General features: G+C 35.8%; 1 protein-coding gene and 1 non-coding gene across 2 annotated transcripts; one reads left to right on the top strand and one right to left on the bottom strand.

The window, feature by feature from the left end:
- Positions 1-11,599: 11,599 nt before the first annotated feature.
- On the bottom strand, positions 11,600-19,038 carry LOC122689822 (40S ribosomal protein S15-like). The gene is made up of 2 exons (XM_043896576.1): positions 19,032-19,038; positions 11,600-12,093 (listed from the first exon to the last, which is right to left on the bottom strand). Exon 2 carries the CDS (start codon positions 12,000-12,002, stop codon positions 11,646-11,648), a length of 357 nt encoding a protein of 118 aa, XP_043752511.1. The 5' UTR covers positions 12,003-12,093; positions 19,032-19,038; the 3' UTR covers positions 11,600-11,645.
- Positions 17,658-17,730, top strand: TRNAC-ACA. The gene has a single exon. It is a non-coding gene; the product is annotated as a tRNA-Cys (tRNA).
- Positions 19,039-20,892: the final 1,854 nt, after the last annotated feature.

Raw genomic sequence — 20,892 nt, forward strand, 5'->3', positions numbered from 1 at the left:
ATTTACTGTGTGACAAACATTGGTCCATATTTTTAATGTAGTAATCATTGATTTCCTCATGAGTTAAATGTGGATTATACTGCATGCAACTATGAGTTGTATATTAATACTACTATAAATGTACATCTGAAAAAATTGGCTAGCAGGAGTTTATATATCCTGTCCAGGGCTTCACATGCCTTGAATAGTATAGCCATGAGTCGAATTCATAATTCATGATATTTGGCTTCTGAACTCTTAACCACTCTTAACCATGTTACTACACATTCTCAGATAGGAGTCATCTTTTAAGAATTTATACCTGGAAAGATAAGAAATTTCACTCTTCTTCCCATTTGTTATACCTAAAACCTGGATAAGACAAGTGAAAACAAACAGCAGAAGTTTATGAAAGGTAGAGAAAAGAAGGCAGATCCAGCTAGGAAGACTGGGATTCAAGAAAAGACTCAAGAGTTGAGTCTTCTCCTGTTATTTTGTTCACCTCTTCATTCATGTCTCCAACCTGAGTATGGGAGAAGCTCTCAACCCCGAAAAGCAAACATGTGTTGAAAAAAACCTAAAGAACAATGAAAAGAATCAGATTAAGTCTGCTGTCTTTGACCAGGAGACTGCAAGGGCAGTGTTCGTCAACCAGGAATGATTTTGTTCCTCAGGGGATTTTTGGCAGTCTGGAGACATTTGTGGTGGTCACTTTCAGAGTGGGAGAGTTCTGGGTCAATGGAAAGAATCAGTAAGCAGTCTATAATAGAAATAGAAAAGGGTTTTATTCAAGCCAAACTGAGGACCATAGCCCCAACAGAGCCTCTCAGATAGCTCTTGAGTATTCCAGAGAAGCATGATTTTCAGCACAGTTTTATATCTTGTCAGAACAAAGAACATCAAACATGACAGGGGTACATTCTTTCAAGGTTTCCAAAAGACAGATCAACACATACACAGTAAGTCAGTATGGCCTTGGTGCTTAGGAATGAAGCCTTTCTCATTGAAAGAGTACTAACACTGACATCTTAGGAAGGGAGGCATTTAATCTTTATCTTTGAAACTGACGTTTTTTCCCTAAACTTCTGATCAGTGCACCCTTTTCTTTAATGGTTAAAGCAGATAGGCAATGTATGCTTAATAGACCACAAAGCAGGGTGTTTTAATAGACCACAAATCAGGGTGTGTAACGTTTTAAGTTAAATCATCTATAAGCCACAATGACTTGCCCATACCTCAGTATGTGAATTTTCTCCCATCAACTGGCACCTAGTGTGTGGAGGCAGCAGTTTTGCTCAGCATTCTACAGTGCACAGAGTAGCTCCCATGACAGTTGACTGGCCTAAAAAGTGCCAGGGTTGAGAAATCTTGCTAAGCTGTCCAGTCAGTAAACTATGGCCCCTCGCTTGCCAAATCCAGCCCACTCTGTTTCTGTTGATAACATTTCATTGGAACTTTGCTTATGTGTAATATATAGGATGTGGGAATGGATAGGAGAGGCACATATTATGCACACTTTTAATAGAGATTGTTTTTGTTCAAAGTAACAAAGAAAAGGATTAGCTTTAAAGCAGAATCTTCTTGAAATATACAGAAGTCTGAAAAGAAGGCTATGCTTATACTCTGTTTTTTTGCTGCACTGTTTCCCTGGGATCTGGTGGTGGTGTTTGCCTGATCAGCATACTCTGGGGGAAAGATATTTTGCTATAGGCCATGTGAGTTCTGTTACACTTCGCTTCTCAGCTGTTTCTCTTTGAATTTGCAGATGTACTAATAAAGTATGCAAGAAATAGCAACAGACTAAAAGTGAATATTACCAAGGATAATATTCTGTTGGCAGGGAAATGAAATTATATTTTCAAGTTATTATTTGCAGTGGAATTTATTACTTCCTCATCATGCTTTCACTGTAATTTCTACATAAAGTAATAATTTCATAATACTTAACATATATATGAACTGGGAAACACATTGCAAATTAAAAGACATTTGCACAGTTTTGTAGTTATTCTCTTTTCAAGATACATATTGATTACCAAGGAGAAAATAGGAAAATAGTAACTCTACAGCAGAGAAACCTGACAGACACCACCTTAACCAAGTGATAAAGGTCAATATCATCAGTAATAAGACATGTTGACATTATGAATCCCTTGATATGATGCACTGAGAACTCACTGTCACTTCTTTGGTATTCTTGTCAAAAAATGTATAACTGAAATTCATTATGAGGAAACATCACAAAAATCCAAATTGAGGAACATTCAGCAAAATAACTGGGCAATTCTCTTAAAAAGTGTCAAGGTCATGACACTTCCTCAGGTTGGAAGACATGACAACTAATTGCAGTATGCCCTTCTGGATACAAATAGCTGAGACAAGAAGAGAAACTATAGGCAAAGGAGAAAAGGAAAAAATATACCCATTTGAATACAGAGTTCCAAAGAAAAGCAAGGAGAGACAAGAAAGCCTTTCTTGGCGATCAATACAAAGAAATAGAGGAAAACAATAGAATGGGAAAAACCAGAGATCTCTTCAAGAAAATTAGAGATACCAAGGGAACATTTCATGCAAAGATGGGCACAAGAAAGGACAGAAATGGTATGGACCTAACAGAAGCAGAAGATATTAAGAAGAGGTGGCAAGAATACACAGAAGAACTGTACAAAAAAGATCTTCACAACCCAGAGAATCACGATGGTGTGATCACTCACCTAGAGCCAGACATCCTGGAATGTGAAGTCAAGTGGGCCTTAGGAAGCATCACTATGAACAAAGCTAGTGGAGGTGATGGAATTCCAGCAGAGCTATTTCAAATCCTAAAAGATGATGCTGTGAAAGTGCTGCACTCAATATGCCAGCAAATTTGGAAAACTCAAGAGGTGGCCTCAGGCCTGGAAAAGGTCAGTTTTCATTCCAGTCCCAAAGAAAGGAAGTGCCAAAGAATGGTCAAAGTATCGCACAGTTGCACTCATCTCATACGCTAGCAAAGTAATGCTCAACATTCTCCAAGCCAGGCTTCAACAGTATGTGAACTATGAACTTCCAGATGTTTAAGCTGGATTTAGAAAAGGCAGAGGAACCAGAGAACAAATTGCCAGCATCTATTGGATCATCAAAAAAGCAAGAGAGTTCCAGAAAAACATCTATTTCTGCTTTATTGACTATGCCAGAGCCTTTGACTGGGTGGATCACAATAAACTGGAAAATTCTGAAAGAGATGGGAATACCAGACCACCTGACCTGCCTCCTGAAAAATCTGTATGCAGGTCAAGAAACAACAGTTAGAACTGGACATGGAACAGACCTGTTCCAAATCAAGAAAGGAGTACATCAAGGCTGTATGTTGTCACCCTGCTTATTTAACTTGTATGCAGAGTACATCATGCGACATGCCGGACTGGATGAAGCATGAGCTGGAATCAAGATTGCCGGGAGAAATATCAATAACCTTAGATATGCAGATGACACCACCCTTATGGCAGAAAGCAAAGAAGAAGTAAAGAGCCTCTTGATGTCCGTGAAAGAGGAGAGTGAAAATGTTGGCTTAAAGCTCAACATTCAGAAAACTAAGATCATGGCATCTGGTCCCATCACTTCATGGCAAATAGATGGGGAAAGAATGGAAACAGTGAGAGACTTTATTTTCTTGGGCCCCAAAATCACTGCAGATGGTGACTGCAGCCATGAAATTTAAAAGATGCTTGCTCCTTCGAAGAAAAGCTATGACCAACCTAGACAGCATATTAAAAAGCAGAGACATTAATTGCCGACAAAGGTCCATCTAGTCAAAGCTATGGTTTTTCCAGTGGTCATGTATGGATGTGAGAGTTGGACTATAAGGAAAGCTGAGTGCTGAAGATTTGATGCTTTTGAACTGTGGTGTTGGAGAAGACTCTTGAGAGTCTCTTAGACTGCAAGGATATCCAACCGGTCCATTCTTCCTGAATATTCATTGGAAGGACTGATGCTGAAGCTGAAGCTCCAATGTTTTGGCCACCTAATGCGAAGAACTGACTCATTGGAAAAGACCTTGATGCTAGGAAAGATTGAAGGGGGGAGGAGAAGGGGATGACAGAGGATGAGATGGTTGGATGGCATCATTGACTCGATGGACATGAGTTTGAGTAAGCTCTTGGTGTTGGTGAGGGACATGGGTGCCTGGCATGCTGCAGCCCATGGTGTTGCAAAGAGTTGGACACTATGAGCAACTGAACTGAACTTCTGGATTCAGTTCTGGAACAGTAAAAGGACATTATTGTGATAATTGGTAATATTTGATTAAGTTTTGTAGATTAGCTAGTTGTGTTCTATCGATGATAATTTCCTGGTTCTTATGTACTACGATTTTATAAGTTGATAATTGGGGAGGAGTTGTATGAAGGTAAAGGAACTGGATACTATTTTTGCAGTGTGTTGTGGTTATATATATGGATTTTTGCTCCACCAAGCCTAGCACAAATTAGCAGCTCCAGAAAAACTCGAATTAAAATACACATCTATTAGTTTAATATTAAATTTTATTTATCTACACTTTCTTTTAACTGTTTGTTTCCTGAAACTAGATCTTAGGTTCATCTCCAGAGAAGCCAATTATTTTCTCTTTTTATGTAGAAGCCTGCAAATTTCCAGTGCTCAAATGTGTCCACATTTATTTTCAAAGACTAATGAAACCTCACGTCTTCTACTAGAAGACATTGCATTAGTAGCCTCTCTAGAACAATAAGAAAATGACAATTGGTACAAATAACACAAGCAGAATCCTAAGGGCCTGATTTGAAATGTTAGCATATAATTTATATTTAGCATTACATTTGTGAACCTATGTTAATAACTTAAATATACATTTATATGTGGTTGGATGGCATAATCGACTCAATGGACAAGAATTTGAGCAAACTCCAGGCATAGTGAAGGACAGGGAAGCCTGGTATACTGCAGTTCTTGGATCTAAAAGAGTAGGACATGACTGAGTGAGTGAACAACAATTTTTTAAAAATCTTTTAATTAAAAAATATTGTTGTTGCCTTTCATTTGTATTGAAATCTTTTGAATTTAGCACTCAGACAAGCCATTATGAACTCTTCTTTACAGCTGTCAGTGTCTTATCTTTACACATTTCCTCTCACTTAAAAGTTACAGTAGATGTATAAGGTAGAAGTACTTCCACAGGCCTCACATGAAAATCTCTGCTTGTATGCATTCATATATTTACCAGTTAAAAAGAATACAACTTACTTTGTTTTGATGATTTTGATAAGTATCATGACTATTCTAAGATTATTTGGTGGCATCATTGTTTGAAGCTTCTGGTTGAAACTAATTGTAACTTGGTCATCCTTTGGATTAAAACAAAATATAAATCTGAAAACCTTGTTACATGGAAGCAGCTAGATCTGTTAATATATGAGTATTGATATCTATGACTCCACATTTACAGAGAAGTTAACTTAAAATTGAAATGTAGTATTTTATTGTCAAGATAAGAACAAAACTTGGCATCAGCTTCCTGGAATCAATAACTCTTCCATAGCTAGATTTATTATACAAAAAAAGATGTCAATAAAGCTAAAATATTATAAGTGAATGGGCTTCCACTCCGGAATTACTTTAAAATGAAAGGAAGCTGCAAAAGTTAATTATATTAGAGTTATAATGAAGAGTGAGCTTGAATATCTCATTGTAGTTGTAATAATGGATTTGGTCTGCTGACATATAAAAATTCTTAAGTGAAATAAGTTAACGTGCATCTAGAGAAATGGCCTCATAGTCCAGTATAACTATCTGCAATAAGGTGCATATACAGAAGTAGGAAACCCACTTTAAAGATTGTCATCCTGTAAATGATCCTGTAGTGAAAACTGGTTTCAATATTACACTATTGGTTCAGTTCAGTTCAGTCGCTCAGTCGTGTCCGACTCTTTGGGACCCCGTGAACCGCAGCACGCCAGGCCTCCCTGTCCATCACCAAGTCCCAGAGTTTACTCAAACTCATGTCCATCGAGTCGGTGATGCCATCCAGCCATCTCATCTTCTATCGTCCCCTTCTCCTCCTGCCCCCAATCCCTCCCAGCATCAGGGTCTTTTCCAGTGAGTCAGCTCTTCGCATGAGGTGGCCAAAGTATTGGAGTTTCAGCTTCAACATCAGTCCTTCCAGTGAACACCCAGGACTGATCTCCTTTAGGATGGACCGGTTGGATCTCCTTGTAGTCCAAGGGACTCTCAAGAGTCTTCTCCAACACCACAGTTCAAAAGCATCAGTTTTTCAGTGCTCAGCTTTCTTCACAAGTCCAACTCTCACATCCATACATGACCACTGGAAAAACCATAGCCTTGACTAGACAGATCTTTGTTGGCAAAGCAATGTCTCTGCTTTGTAATATGCTATCTAGGTTGGTCATAACTTTCCTTCCAAGGAGTAAGCGTCTTTTAATTTCATGGCTTCAGTCACCATCTGCAGTGATTTTGGAGCCCAAAAAAATAAAGTCTGCCACTGTTTCCATTGTTTCCCCATCTATTTCCCAAGAAGTGATGGAACCAGATGCCATGATCTTAGTTTTCTGAATGTTGAGCTTTAAGCCAACTTTGTCACTCTCCTCTTTCACTTTCATCAAGAGGCTCTTTAGTTCTTCTTCACTTTCTGCCATAAGGATGGTGTTATCTGCATATCTGAGGTTATTGATATTTCTCCCGGCACTCCTGATTCCAGCTTTTGCTTCTTCCAGCCCAGCATTTCTCATGATGTACTCTTCATATAAGTTAAATAAGCAGGGTAACAGTATACAGCCTTGACGTACTCCTTTTCCTATTTGGAACCAGTCTGTTGTTCCATGTCCAGTTCTAACTGTTGCTTCCTGACCTGCATACAGGTTTCTCAAGAGGCAGGTCAGGTGATCTGGTATTCCCATCTCTTTCAGAATTTTCCACAGTTTATTGTGATCCACACAGTCAAAGGCTTTGGCATAGTCAATAAAGCAGAATCTACAAACAAACTAGTGGAGGTGATGGAATTCTAGTTGAGCTATTTCAAATCCTGAAAGATGATGCTGTGAAAGTGCTGCACTCAATATGCCAGCAAATTTGGAAAACTCAGTAGTGGCCACAGGACTGGAAAAGGTCAGTTTTCATTCCAATCCCCAAAAAAGGCAATGCCAAAGAATGCTCAAACTACCACACAATTGCACTCATCTCACACGCTAGTAAAGTAATGCTGAAAATTCTCCAAGCTAGGCTTCAGCAATATGTGAACCTTGAACTTCGTGATGTTCAAGCTGGCTTTAGACAAGCAGAGGAAGCAGAGATCAAATTGCCAACATCCGCTGGATCATCGAAAAAGCAAGAGATTTCCACAAAAACATCTATTTCTGCTTTATTGACACTCTTGGTAGCCGTCTGTAATTAATCTGCAATAAGAATTTTAAATAATTTTTTACTAATTAAAATAACTTGTGACATAAAATTGAAAAGAAATATTTTTTGAAAAATTTAAGTATAATTGACTTACAATATTACATTAGTTTCAGGATATTTTTATAGATAATATGCCATATAGTAAGTATAAAATATTGACTATATTACTTGGGTACATTATATTCTGTACATTACACCCTGTGACTTATTTATTTTATAACTGGTAGATTGTATCCTTTATTCCTCTTCACCTATTTTGCCCCTCTCCTTCTGTCCCTTCTCCCTTATTCTCTGTGTCTGTGAGTTTGTTTCCATTTTGTTACATTTCTTTGTTTTTTTTTTTCTCTAAAATTCCATATATAAGTGAAAACATAACAGTCTTTGTCTTTATCTGTCAGACTTATTTCACTAAGCATAATACTCTCCAGGGACATCCATGCTGTGGCAAATGGCAGGATATCATTTTTTTTTTTTTTATGGCTGAGTAATGTTCTGTTGTGTAAGTATGCACACACATAGATACATATCATATCTTCTTCATGCATTTATCTCTTGATAGTAATTTAGGTTGCTGTCATATCTTTTCTATTGTATTAATAGGCAATGCTGCTGTGAACACTGGGATGCATATGTCTTTTCAAATTAGTGTTATTGTTTTCTTCAGATAAATATCTAAGAATAGGAGTGTTGGATTATAAGGTAGTTGTGTTTTTAAATTTTTTGAGGAATTTCCATAAAGTTTTTCATAGTGGCTGTACCAGTTTACATTCCCATCAACAGTGTATTAGGGTTCCCTTTTTTTCACATCATTCCTAAAACTTGTTATTTTTTGTCTTTTTGATCATAACCATTCTGATAGGTATGAAGTGATACTTCATTATGTTTTGATTTGCATTTCCCTAGTAATGATGTCGAGCACCTTTTCATATGACTATTAGCAGTCTGTCTGTATGTGTTCTTTGGAAAAATGCCTATTCTGGTCCCCTTCCCATATCTTAATTGGATTATTTGGAGGTTTTTGGTGTTGAGTTGTATGTTGTATATTTTTAAAATATGTTTTGGAAATGAACCCCTTATCTGGCATATTTGTATATATCTTCTGTCATTCAGTAGGTTGCTTTTCATTTTGTTGATGGTTTCTATCCCTGTGCAAAAACTTTTTAGTTGGATTCATTCGTTTACTTTTTTGCTTCTGTTTCCATTGCTTGAGGAGCCATATCCAAAAAAAATATCAGTAATACCCATGTCAAAGTGTACTGCTTATATTTTCTTCTTGAAGTTTTATGGTTTCAGTCTTACACTTAAGTCGTGAATCCGTTTTGAGTTTATTTTTTTATATGGCGTGAGGATATGTTCTAATCTCATTGTTTTATATATAGCTGTCTAGTTTTCCCAAGACCACTTACTAAAGAGACCATCTTTTCTCTATTATATATTCTTGACTGTTACATTTGTCTAATGATTCTTCAGATGATTTCTCAATTTCATGGCTTTTTTCTTACACTTTATGATAGTATGCCAAAGTTTTAAGTTTAATATTATTGTTCTGTAACTGTTCCCCCCTACAATAATGTGGTACAAGTTTTATTGTTGTTCTTGTTTCTATCGTTTTCTACTCAGTATATCTTATATTATTATTCTAAAGAAAAAATAGAAGAAATGATACTATGGAAGATTCAAATATACACATATCAGATATTAAGTTATATGTCAATAGACAAAATACCCCATTTTGCAAGTTAAGAAATGTCAGAAAGCATATATATAATCTTAATGAATTCTGTGTCCTGTAAAAAAGAATGAGAATAATGTATAATGTGACAGTCAACCAAAGAAAGTTGATGCTGTTATTCTTATATCAGACAAAGTAGATTGAAGGAAGGAAATTATTACTAAGAAAAAAATAGGCTTATTTTAATATAATAAGAGCCTGAATCCAAGAGGAGGATAGAAACATCCTAACCTTCTTCAGTTCAGTTCAGTTCAGTCGCTCAGTCATGTCCGACTCTTTGCAACCCCATGAACTGCAGCACGCCAGGCCTCTCTGTCCATCACCAACTCCCGGAGTCCACCCAAACCCTTGTCCATCGAGTCGGTGATGCCATCCAACCATCTCATCCTCTGTCGTCCCCTTCTCCACCTGCCGTCAATCTTTCCCAGCATCAGGGTCTTTTCAAATGAGTCAGCTATTGCCATCAGGTGGCCAAAGTATTGGAGTTTCAGCTTCAACATCAGTCCTTCCAATGAACACCCAGGACTGATCTCCTTTAGGATGGACTGGTTGGATCTCCTTACAGTCCAAGGGACTCTCAAGAGTCTTCTCCAACACCACAGTTCAAAAGCATCAGTTCTTCGGCACTCAGCTTTCTTTATAGTCCAACTCTCACATCCATACATGACCACTGGAAAAACCATAGCTTTGACTAGACGGACCTTTGTTGGCAAAGTAATGTCTCTGCTTTTCAATATGCTGTCTAGGTTGGTCATAACTTTGCTTCCAAGGAGTAAGCGTCTTTTAATTTCATGGCTTCAGTCACCATCTGCAGTGATTTTGGAGCCCAGAAAAATAAAGTCAGCCACTCTTTCCCCATCTATTTGCCATGAAGTGATGGAACCGGATGCCATGATCTTAGTTTTCTGAATGTTGATCTTTAAGCCAATTTTTTCACTCTCCTTTTTCACTTTCATCAAGAGGCTTTTTAGTTCTTCTTCACTTTCTGCCATAAGGGTGGTGTCATCTGCATATCTGAGGTTATTGATATTTCTCCTGGGAATCTTGATTCCAGCTTGTGCTTCCTCCAGCCCAGCATTTCTCATGATATACTCTACATATTTAGATAATAATATAGCCAAATTTTACAAAACAATAGAATTCCAATTTACAAAAGGAGACAAGGATAATCACAGTCTAAGAGTTTAACTCACCTATCTCTGAGACTAAAGGAAAACAAGGGGAAAAAATCACAAGAAAGAATAACATTTAGACAGTATTTTCCTAATTGACAAACAGAATAGACTCAACAATTGCAGAATACATACTCTCTTCAAGTACACATGAAATTATCTACACAATTTGATCAGATACTGAGTCTGATTATGCAAAATGTGACAAAATTCATGTAACTAACACACAGTATATTCCGTATCCAGAGTGGAATTAAGCTACAAATTAGTTAGAAATTTAGTTACTCTCAAAATATTTTCAAATCAGTTTTTCATATTTTATATATATGATGAGTTTTGGTTTTGATTTCCTATATACATACACCCATATATATATATATATGTATATACACATATACATATATATATACACATACACACACACACACACACACACACACACACATATATATATATAATTGTTCAGTAAGTAAGTCATATCTGAGTCTTTGAGATCCCATGGACTGTAGCACTCCAGGCTTCCATGTCCCTCACCATCTCCTGGAGTTTGCTCACACTCATGTCCATTGAGGCAGTGGTGCCATCCAACCACCTCATCCTTGATCACCTCCTTCTCCTGCCTTCAGTCTTTCTCAGCATCAGGGTCTTGTAATGAGTCAACTCTTTCCATCAGGTGGCCAAAGTATTGGAGAGATATATATATATATTTATATATATATATATATGTAAACTGAATCATTTTGCTATATACCTGAAACTAACACAACTTCTTGAGTCAGCTATACTTCAAAAGAAAAAAAAAAATACAACTTAACTGACCAAGGTAAAAGAAGTGATTAGAGAGATTCTGCGTGATTTTGTCTTCTTCCAGGGAATACCTGCTTTTACTTCAAGAGGTGGGGGCAATTCATGTAATAGCTATCAGATATATGCAGTTTAAAATGCCTAATATATACAAAGAATAAAATTCAAAATTAAGAATTTAGCAGAGAACCGGAAATTTACACAAACAAGTTTTGTTTTATGTATTTGAAGTTTTATTTTTAGGCATCTAAATATTTAAGTTTATTGTATGCCTACTAAATGGATCCTTTAATTATAATGACATATCCCTTTTAATCTTAATACTCATTTTCTTAAATTTTATTTTGTCTAATATTAATATACCCATTCCAGTTTTTTTATGCTTACTTTAGTTTGGTATTTTTTTTCACAATGTTATTTTATACCTTACTGTATCTTTATAAGTTGTGTCATATAACGGGATTTAGTTGTTGTTGTTTTTATCTCATCTGATAGTCTCTACTTTTTTTTTTTTTTTAGAGAAATCTCTGCTTTTATTGGCCAGCAGGTTACCTGAGGGGGATGAAGCGGGAGGAAAGGGTGGGCGCGATACCAGGCTGGCTGTGCTTCACCCGCTTGTAGGTGATGGAGAACTCTCCTAGGTAGTGGCCGATCATCTCAGGCTTGATTTCCGCCTGGTTGAAGGTCTTGCCATTGTAGACGCCCACCATGCTGCCCACCTTCTCGGGCAGAATGATCATGTTGCGCAGGTGCATCTTCACCACCTCGGGCTTCTCCATGGGTGGCGCATCTTTCTTGGCCTTGCGCAGCCGCTTCAGCAGCGAGTGCTGCTTCCTCTGCCTGCTGCGGTTCAGCCGCTGTCGCTGGCGTACACTGTATAGTTGCATCAGTTTCTCATAGGACATGTCCAGCAGCTGGTCGAGGTCTGCGCCGCGGTAGGTGAACTTGCGGAAGGGCCGCTGCTGCTTCTGTTCCACTTCCGCCGTCTTGCCGGTTCTTCAGAAAGCAGTCTCTACTTTTAATTGGAATGCTTAAGTCTTTTGAAGTTTAGTTGTTATATAGTTTGTTTTAAAGTTGACCATCTTGCCTTTCATTTTCTGTTTTCCAATCTCTTTATTTCTCTGTTCCTGCTCTTATGCCTACTTTTGTGTTTTTTAAACATTTTTATTATGAAAATTAAGTTTTTAATTGCATTTTTATCTGAGGCATTTTAAACACACTTCCACACATTCTGAAAGTAACTAATTCCACACAAAAGTAACAGGAGCAAAGTATAGTAGCACAATTGAACACAGCAAGCTGAAGTTATGTGATTCTTTATAGGATGTTACTTTACCTAGTGTCATTTTTCCTGGCTTAATGTGGATATGCACTTTGGTCTTCTTGCTGTGGTACTCCCAGACTGTGTCTTTTGCTCCTCATAGCTTAGTAGGCTCAATAGGTCCTTACCTCTGTTTGCATCATGTTGCCTGCAATTTTCTTGAAAGTTAAAACCCTGTATTTATTGAAATATTTCCTCATATATTAGAAACCGATAACATTTTTAACTGTTAGTATGCTATCACAGTTATTTCTTTGTGTAGGTTGGAGAGGTGTGATATAACCCATTATCCTATAACCCTTGTTTTTAATGCATACTTTTGGAAACAAGATATTTTCTTCAGGAATGCATATTTTGCATTTTATTTGCAGCGTGTCAGACTTGCAACTCCTGACAGAGAAAAGTGTCTATTCAGTTGTTAATGTTCACATTTAGTGAGGCATATTGGCACTGATGGTGGAGGTGACGCCAAATGTTTTAGTTTAGAGGAGGCATCGGCATTGAGTTGGGTGAGGTTAGAGGACCCCAGCCCCACAAAACCCCTCAAACCACACTGTCCCTCAGCTAGTTCTGGTTGGGAAAGCCCTGAACTTTTGGAAAGCCCTCATGACTTTTTAACTGACAGATGTCAGCACTTGTGATGCTGCATAAATTCCTAGGCTGACGTCACAGTCAACTGCCATCACCAACTGTCATCAATGGGGGAGGCCATCTTGACCCGCCTCCCAGTATTATTTCCTCGTATTTGAGTGGTTCTCCGTTCTCATTACGTGTCACTTCCCTTCCGCTAGTAGAACTTCCGGTAGCATGGTGAATTACGAACCGTTAAGATAAATTGTCTCAGATTCGTTTATGTGGATGTGTCTTATTTTGGTCACAGTTTGGAAGGATTATCTTGCTGAGTGTAGAATTCCACCTCGAGGGTTTTATTTCTTCTTTCACCCTGGCTATAGTTCTCCGTGAATGCTATTGAGAAGACAGCCATCATTTCAAAGCCCGTGACGACATCACCCCCACTGAATGCGGTTTTGGTTTTTAACTGGAGGTTAGTCATTTATATTACTGCTCATTTTGTGGTACTATGTCCTTATTTCTCTGGCAGTTGGTGGAAATATATTTGTTCACTTCACATTACATGTATGTGATGAATATAAAATACGGTAAAACATTTTGACAAATTTTTAGCTATTTTTAATCAAAATAATTTCTATATATAATTTATAATTTCTATTAATTTCTATAAGTAAGCTAATTTGACTGGTAGCAATAATAAACTAAAGCAACAAAGAAGAAAGCTAGCATAAAAATACCAAAAGCCAAAAAAATTAAATTTGCTTTTTTTCCTTACTAAAATATTTGTTTGAATAATTCATAGCCAAAGTAATTTAGGCATATTTCTAAGCAAAGTTGCCAAAAATTAAAGCTCTTTCCATCATAATTGGTGATCTGATGCTAATGTTGACCTGGATGAAAAATTATGTAAGAACTTTCTTAATAAAGAAGTGACACTTGTATTACCTATGGCAAAATGTTTTATATGTACAGTAATTATATAACATTGAGTTTTCACAGAACACCTTATATGCATTAACTTATATACAAGTGTTCAAGTCAGAATCAATGCAGTAACAAATGGAACATAAATGAAAGTAAAACAAAAATATGTATTATATGTATGCTTAATATGTAATAATTTTGGTATTTCAGATAATAATGAAATGATAGCCTATTTAAACAAATAGTTTTTTTTTTTAAACAAATAGTTTTAAACAAAGAGTGATTGTTAAAAAAAAAACAAAGAATAAATATGAAAAGATATAGAAGCCCAGTAAGTGTACTAAATATACTTAATATTTAATATAAATTAAATGATAAGATAACTTTTATATTTCTACTCTAATATTAGATTATGAAGGAGTTTAAAATGTTGCACTTGTTTTGGAAATAAATTTGACACTGTTCTGCAAAATTTTTGTTTGCATTACCTTGTGCAGTAATTCCATTTCTAGAACTATTTCTAGTACAGCTACTTAAACTTGCATATGAGTGTCTGGGTGCAGGGTTCTGGAGTTGCTGCTCCCTGTCTCCCCCAGGTGGGGGGGACCTTGTTCGATTCTGTCCTTGCCAAATTCCCCTTCTGCTTTAAGAATTTACCTCAGTTGAGCAGCCTGGGTGAGGGGAATGGGATGTTCCCAGTGCGGGGGGCCGGGGGGAGGGGGATGGTTTCCCAGACCAAGGGAGTGGAGGTGACCTGTCCAACAGAAGGCATACTAAGCTGGGACCTCTGAGTTTCCCTCCAGGTTCGGGATGGGGCCAGGAGGGCCTTAATTTGTTTCTGGTTATGCCATGCTCCTCTATTCATTTGCAAAAGTAAATGCTCCATGTGGGACCCAGGCTGCCTGTTGTGAGGCCATACAACTGTCACAATCAATCTGGTAAATCTATATACAGTTACAGAAAACATATCTCCAATATACACTGCCAATAAAAAAGTTAAATTGTGGATTTTCAGAGAAGTGCATAAATAGACAAATGTATTATTTATGTAAATGTGTATGTGTGTTTGCATTTGCTAATATACATGTTTGATGGATAGTCATGATTTCTTTCTGCAAAGGGGTATGCATTTGTATTGTTTTGGAAGTTCTACATAGAATGCATGCTACATTTATAATTAATAGTATGAAAGTTAAAGATATGATGACATATTACTAAAGGTTACTTTGAAATGTCTGTGATCCTGTTTTTTTGTCTCTATAAAATTGCCTTTTTGGGTAATTTCACATTGATGTGGTTTGATTTATCTTGGTTTCTTCACTTGGCATAATGTTTTTGAGGTTCATCCATGTGCTAACATGCATCAGAAAGCAGGTTCTTTTCATTACTGAGTCAGAATTTATCTGGTTATACCACTTACTGTTTACCTATTTATGAGTTGATGGAGATTGCAGTTCTTTTTATATTTTGGCTATTATGAATAAAGTGGCTATGAGCGTTTTTTGTGGAAGTCTTTGGACAGAAGCTTCCAGTTCTCCTGGGCAGATACCTAAGAGTAGCAAGGTTGCATCATATGGTGTGGTATTGTTAAGTCTTAAAGAAACTGCCTACATGGTTTTCAAAGTTGCTGTATCTTTTTGAGTCCCACCATCAGTGTAAGAAGTTGCAGTTTTTCCACATCCTCATTAACTTTCGGTTTTGTGACACTTTTACAATTTAGCCATTATAGAAGATGGGAACTGTTATCTGATTATGGATTTTATTTTTATTTCCCTGAGGACCAAGGATGCTGCAAGTTTATTCATGTGCTTGTTGGATATTCATTTCATTCATATTTGATACTCATTCATTCTTGAAGTATTTACTAAAGACAATTGTGCATATATTTAAAGTTGTATACTTAAATTTTATGTATTTAATGAAATTGTACATGTATTTAAAGTTCAGTTTATATTTTTTATTTATTTTTTTTAATTGGAGCATAATTGCTTTGCAATGTTGTGCTAGTTTCTGCTGTACAACAACATGAACCAGCTATATGTATACATATATCCGCTCCCTTTTGAGCCTCCCTCCCACCCCCTGTGCATATATTTAAAGTTTATATATTTGATGAATTAGTTTATTTTTGGTGTAGTGTCTTAAGAAATTTTTTCTGTGGCAAGCAAGAATTTAAAGACTTTTTTTTTCTGTATGTTTTACAGTTTGTACTTTTATATTAAGTTCTAAGATCTATTTCAGTTTCATTTGTGTGGCAGTGTGAAATTCACATCCAAATATGTTTTCCATGTGATTATTCAGTTGTTACAGTATTTATTGAAACAACTCTTCTTTACTCCATTAGATTAGCTTGGCACCCTTGTCAAAAATTAATTGACTATGGTGTATGTTTCTAGACTTTCTATTTGGTTCCATTTGCTCCTTATACCAATATTATACTTACTCTCTTGAAAATTGAAGGTTTGTAGGAAGTCCTGAAATCAAGTATTAAAGATCCTTTAACTCATCGTTGTTGTTTTAAATAGATTCCTCATATTTCCATAGTAATCTTAAAATAGTTATGTAAATTTTTACATGAAAAACTTGCTGACATTTTTATTGAGGGTGAAGCTGTAGATCAATTTGGAAAGAACTGATAACTTAACACTTGGAGTTTTCCAACCCAAGAAAATTAGGGTATCACATTTCTTTATTTCTTCTTTTTTCTCAGCAGTATGTAATTTTCACTTATAGGTTTTGCATATATTTTGCTAATGTTTCTCTAGGTATTTCATGTTTCTTGATGCTACTGTACATGATAATATTTGAATTTGGTTTTAGATGTTTATTTGCCAATAGATATGCAATTGATTTTTTCATGTACTGATCTTGTATCCCACAAACTTGATTAATTCACTTACTCATTCTGTTTACTTTTTTGTATATTCTTTCATATATATATATGGCAATTCCATTTCCAAAAAAAAGACAATTATAAGTAATATTTTCCAATCTGTGTATATTTTATTTCCTTTTATTGTCTGATTAAGCTAGCTAGGACCTCCACTTCGAGTTTGGTTAGAAATGATCCAACAAACCAATACCCTTGTTTCCAAATCTGGAAAATCATGTAGGTTTTGTTTTATTTGTGTATGTACATAAAGGTTTTTATTTTCTTAGGATACATACATTACCAGAATTACTGGGTTAAAGGGTAAGTTTTTTTTTTTTTTAACTTGAGACATAGTTGATTTATAATATTATGTTTCAGATGTGCCATATAGTGAATCAGTTTTTATAGATTATATTCCATTTATAATTGTTATTAAATCTTAGCTACATTCCCTGTGCTGTATAAAGTTATCATTGTAGCTTACTTATTTTATGCATAGGAGTTTGTACCTCTTAATCTCCTACCCCTATCTTGCTCCCCCCTATAACCACTGGTTTGTTTCTGTATCTATGAGACTGTTTCTTTTTGGTATATCTACTAGTTTGCCGTATTTTCTTAGATTCCACATGTAAGTGATAGCATTCAGTATTTGTCTTTCCCTACCAGACCTATTTCACTAAGCATGACACCCTCCAGTTTCATCCATGTTATTGCAAATTGTAAAATTTCATATTTTTATAGCTGAGTTTTATATATATATATATATATATATATATATATATAATATATTCTTCAGATACATTACCAGAATTACTGAGTTAAAGGATATGCTTTATCTGGCATATCACACACACACATATACACAGGACTTTCCTGGTGGCTCAGATGGTAAAGCGTCTGCCTACAATGCAGAAGACCCGGGTTCAATCCCTGGGTCGGGAAGATCTCCTGGAGAAGGAAATGGCAACCCAGTCCAGTATTCTTGCCTGGAAAATCCCATGGACAGAGGAGCCTGGAGGGCTACAGTCCATGGGGTCGCAAAGAGTTGGACATGACTCAGTGACTTCACTTTCACTTTTTCACTTTCATACATGCATGACACATCTTCTATTCTTCTTTATCCATTCTTCTCGTGATGGACACTTAGGTTGTTTCTGTATCTTGGCTATTGTAAATAATGCTGCTCTGAATGTTGGAATGTATGTGTCTTTTCAAATTAGTGTTTTAATTTTCTTTGGATATATACCCAGGACTGGAGTTTCTGGATCATATGGTAGCTCTATTTTTAACTTTCTGAGGAACCTCCATACTGTTTTTCACAGTTGATGCACCAATTTATATCCCCCTAACAGTGTACAGGGGTTTCCTTTTTGCAAACATTTGTTGTTTGTTGCCTTTTGTAGTCATTCTGACAGGTGTGAGGTGTTAATCTCATTGTGGTTTTGATATGCATTTCTCTCATGATAAGTAGTGTTAAGCAACTTTTTATGTAACTGTTGGCCATCTCTGTGTCCTCTTTGGAAGAATGTCTGTTTAGGTCTTCTGCCCACTTTTTAATTAGACTTTTTTTTTGATGTTGAGTTATATGAGCTGTTTATATATGTTGGATATTAAAACCTTGTCAGTCATATTATTTGCAAATATTTTCTCTAATTCAGTTGGTTGTCTTTTCATTTTGTCAATGGTTTCCTTTGCTGTGCAAAAGCTTTTCAGTTTAATTAGGTCCCATTTGTTTATTTTTGCTTTTATCTCCTTTAGGAGATGGGTCAAAATATATATATATATATGTATCACTGTGATTTATCTCAGAGAGTGTTCTGCCTGTGTTTTCCTCTAGGAGTTTTATAGTATTTGATCTTATATTTAGGCCTTTAATCCATTTTGAGTTTCTTTTTGTATATGGTGTTAGAAAATGTTCTAATTTCATTCTTTTACGTGTGGTGGTAGTTTAGTTGCTAAGTTGTGACCCCATAGACTATAGCCTGACAGGCTTCTCTGTCCATAGAATTTCCCAGGCAAGAATACTGGAGTGGGTTGCCAGATCAAGGGAAAAAAATACCATTATATAGTATCCATCTATAGAATGCCATTATATAGTATCTGAGCTCAGAAACAAAGTATTATTTCCTTCAGAAGCTTCAACAATAATATATTTTATCCTCTTTAAATTTTACCTGTCTGGACTTGTTAGCAGTTTTTTTCCTGGACATTCATCCTAGATTGTTGCTAAGCAAAGACTACAACCTTGTGTCTCCTCAGTTTACCATTTGCTGCACAGACTGTCTTGAATAGTTCATTGCCAAAATATTGTTTTTGTTCTAAAAACTGATGAAGTATGCTTATCTTGTGTAGAATTTAAAGTAATTTTTCTGTATAGTACAATCTTTTAGATGACAGAATTAAATCTGTCGAGTCATTGACTCTTTACATAATTTGTTCAAATTTATGATCACTTTTTCAGCACACATACACTCATACACACGCACACACACACATACACAAAACTGAACAACAGAGTCTATAAAAGAAAAGCAGACCACATCACTACTATGACATATGGTTCATCTGATTTGGTTCAGCTCATTTCCCTGGTAGAGATGCCTACTGGGAACTGAATCTTTTCTACTTGTTTTGAATGCACTAATAGACCAATTATGAACACTGGTACAGCATTTTATAATCTTATTTGTAGTTTCATTTTCTATTTTATAAGCTTGTTATAGTTTATTTTTCTGTGAAATCAGATAAACCATCCAGAGTGGTTGGGGTAGTGGTAATGATACCTGCAGTCACAGTACAAGGGTCCAAACCTTGGATTGAGGCTTAATGAGTCCTTATGTAAATAATGAAATTTCTGCACACCCAGGCTAACTTTATTGGCAAAGTGAAAATAATGATTATTTCCTCATAATCCTGAAAAAAATACAAATATATGCAGTCCTCCAAAACAATTTGTTGTTATATCATCAGCCAAAATACTATGATCAATTCAAGGTCTCCTTCCTACAAGAGAGAAGACAGCCTTTCACATTTCCCCTTCTTTAAATGTTTCTAACAATATTTTTCTGTTCTGCTCTCAAGTCTTATATAGTCATAACTATTTCATGATAGGAAAATATTTTACTTCCCTCTGTGTTTAACTTTTTTTTTTATTAAATAAGAACTGAAATACATATTTTAAAGTTATCCTTCAGTAGATGTTATCATGCTTTCTTTGCATCATACATCAAGTCACTGTTTCTATCTTTGTTATTTGTCCAATGAAAGTCTCTTATACTTAAAACAAATTTAGAGTTTTAGGGGTAGAAAATTTATTTTGGTACATTCAGGTGATTATCATTTTCTCCTCTGACCTGTTGCTCAGATACATAAAATATGATAAACTGCCATGTTTATATTTTTATATTTGTCTTTTAAGTTACTCAGAGTTATGTTTTGTTATCTTATGTTTAGAGTGGGTACTTGTCTTTTTTTTTTTCCTGGTAGTCAGTTCTTTGTCCTAGCACTATAGCGCTATTTAATAATTAATATTTTTGAGGACATGCTTCAGTCCATGGAGTCGCAAAGAGTCGGACATGACTTAATGACTGAACAAAAAAAAATTTTTTAACCAACTAAACTGGAAGTTTTACATGTGTATCTTAAAACTTTATATATTCTAGAGTTTAGTTCTGGGCTAATTCGTTTCATTAAACTATTTACCTGTCATTTTCATACTTTTATATGTATTAGATAGTAATTTGAATATCTGTTAGCCAAAGTCCCTTGCAGACTCAGTTTCCAAAGTTCTGTTATGTTTGCTTTGCTCTTTATTCTTCCCCAGTCGTTTTGGATTATTTGAGTTAATGAAAAAGTAACCTTTCTGGGACTAAATTGCATACTTTTCAAAAGAAATATGAGTAGAGCAAATTGGGGAGCAGGAGTAGGAAAGGAAGAGTGAATCACTACTTCAAAATTCTATTCCTTGCTTGGTACTGGGCCCTTTTCCATTGGGGATACAAATTTTTGTACAACTTAAACAATACAGGTTTTTTCCCTCAAAAACATGAATGACTGAAATATAACATTCTAAGTATAATATTGAATACTTTTGTTACTTAGATCA

The sequence above is a fragment of the Cervus elaphus genome, chromosome X, assembly GCF_910594005.1.
Source record: "Cervus elaphus chromosome X, mCerEla1.1, whole genome shotgun sequence".
NCBI lineage: Eukaryota > Metazoa > Chordata > Mammalia > Artiodactyla > Cervidae > Cervus > Cervus elaphus.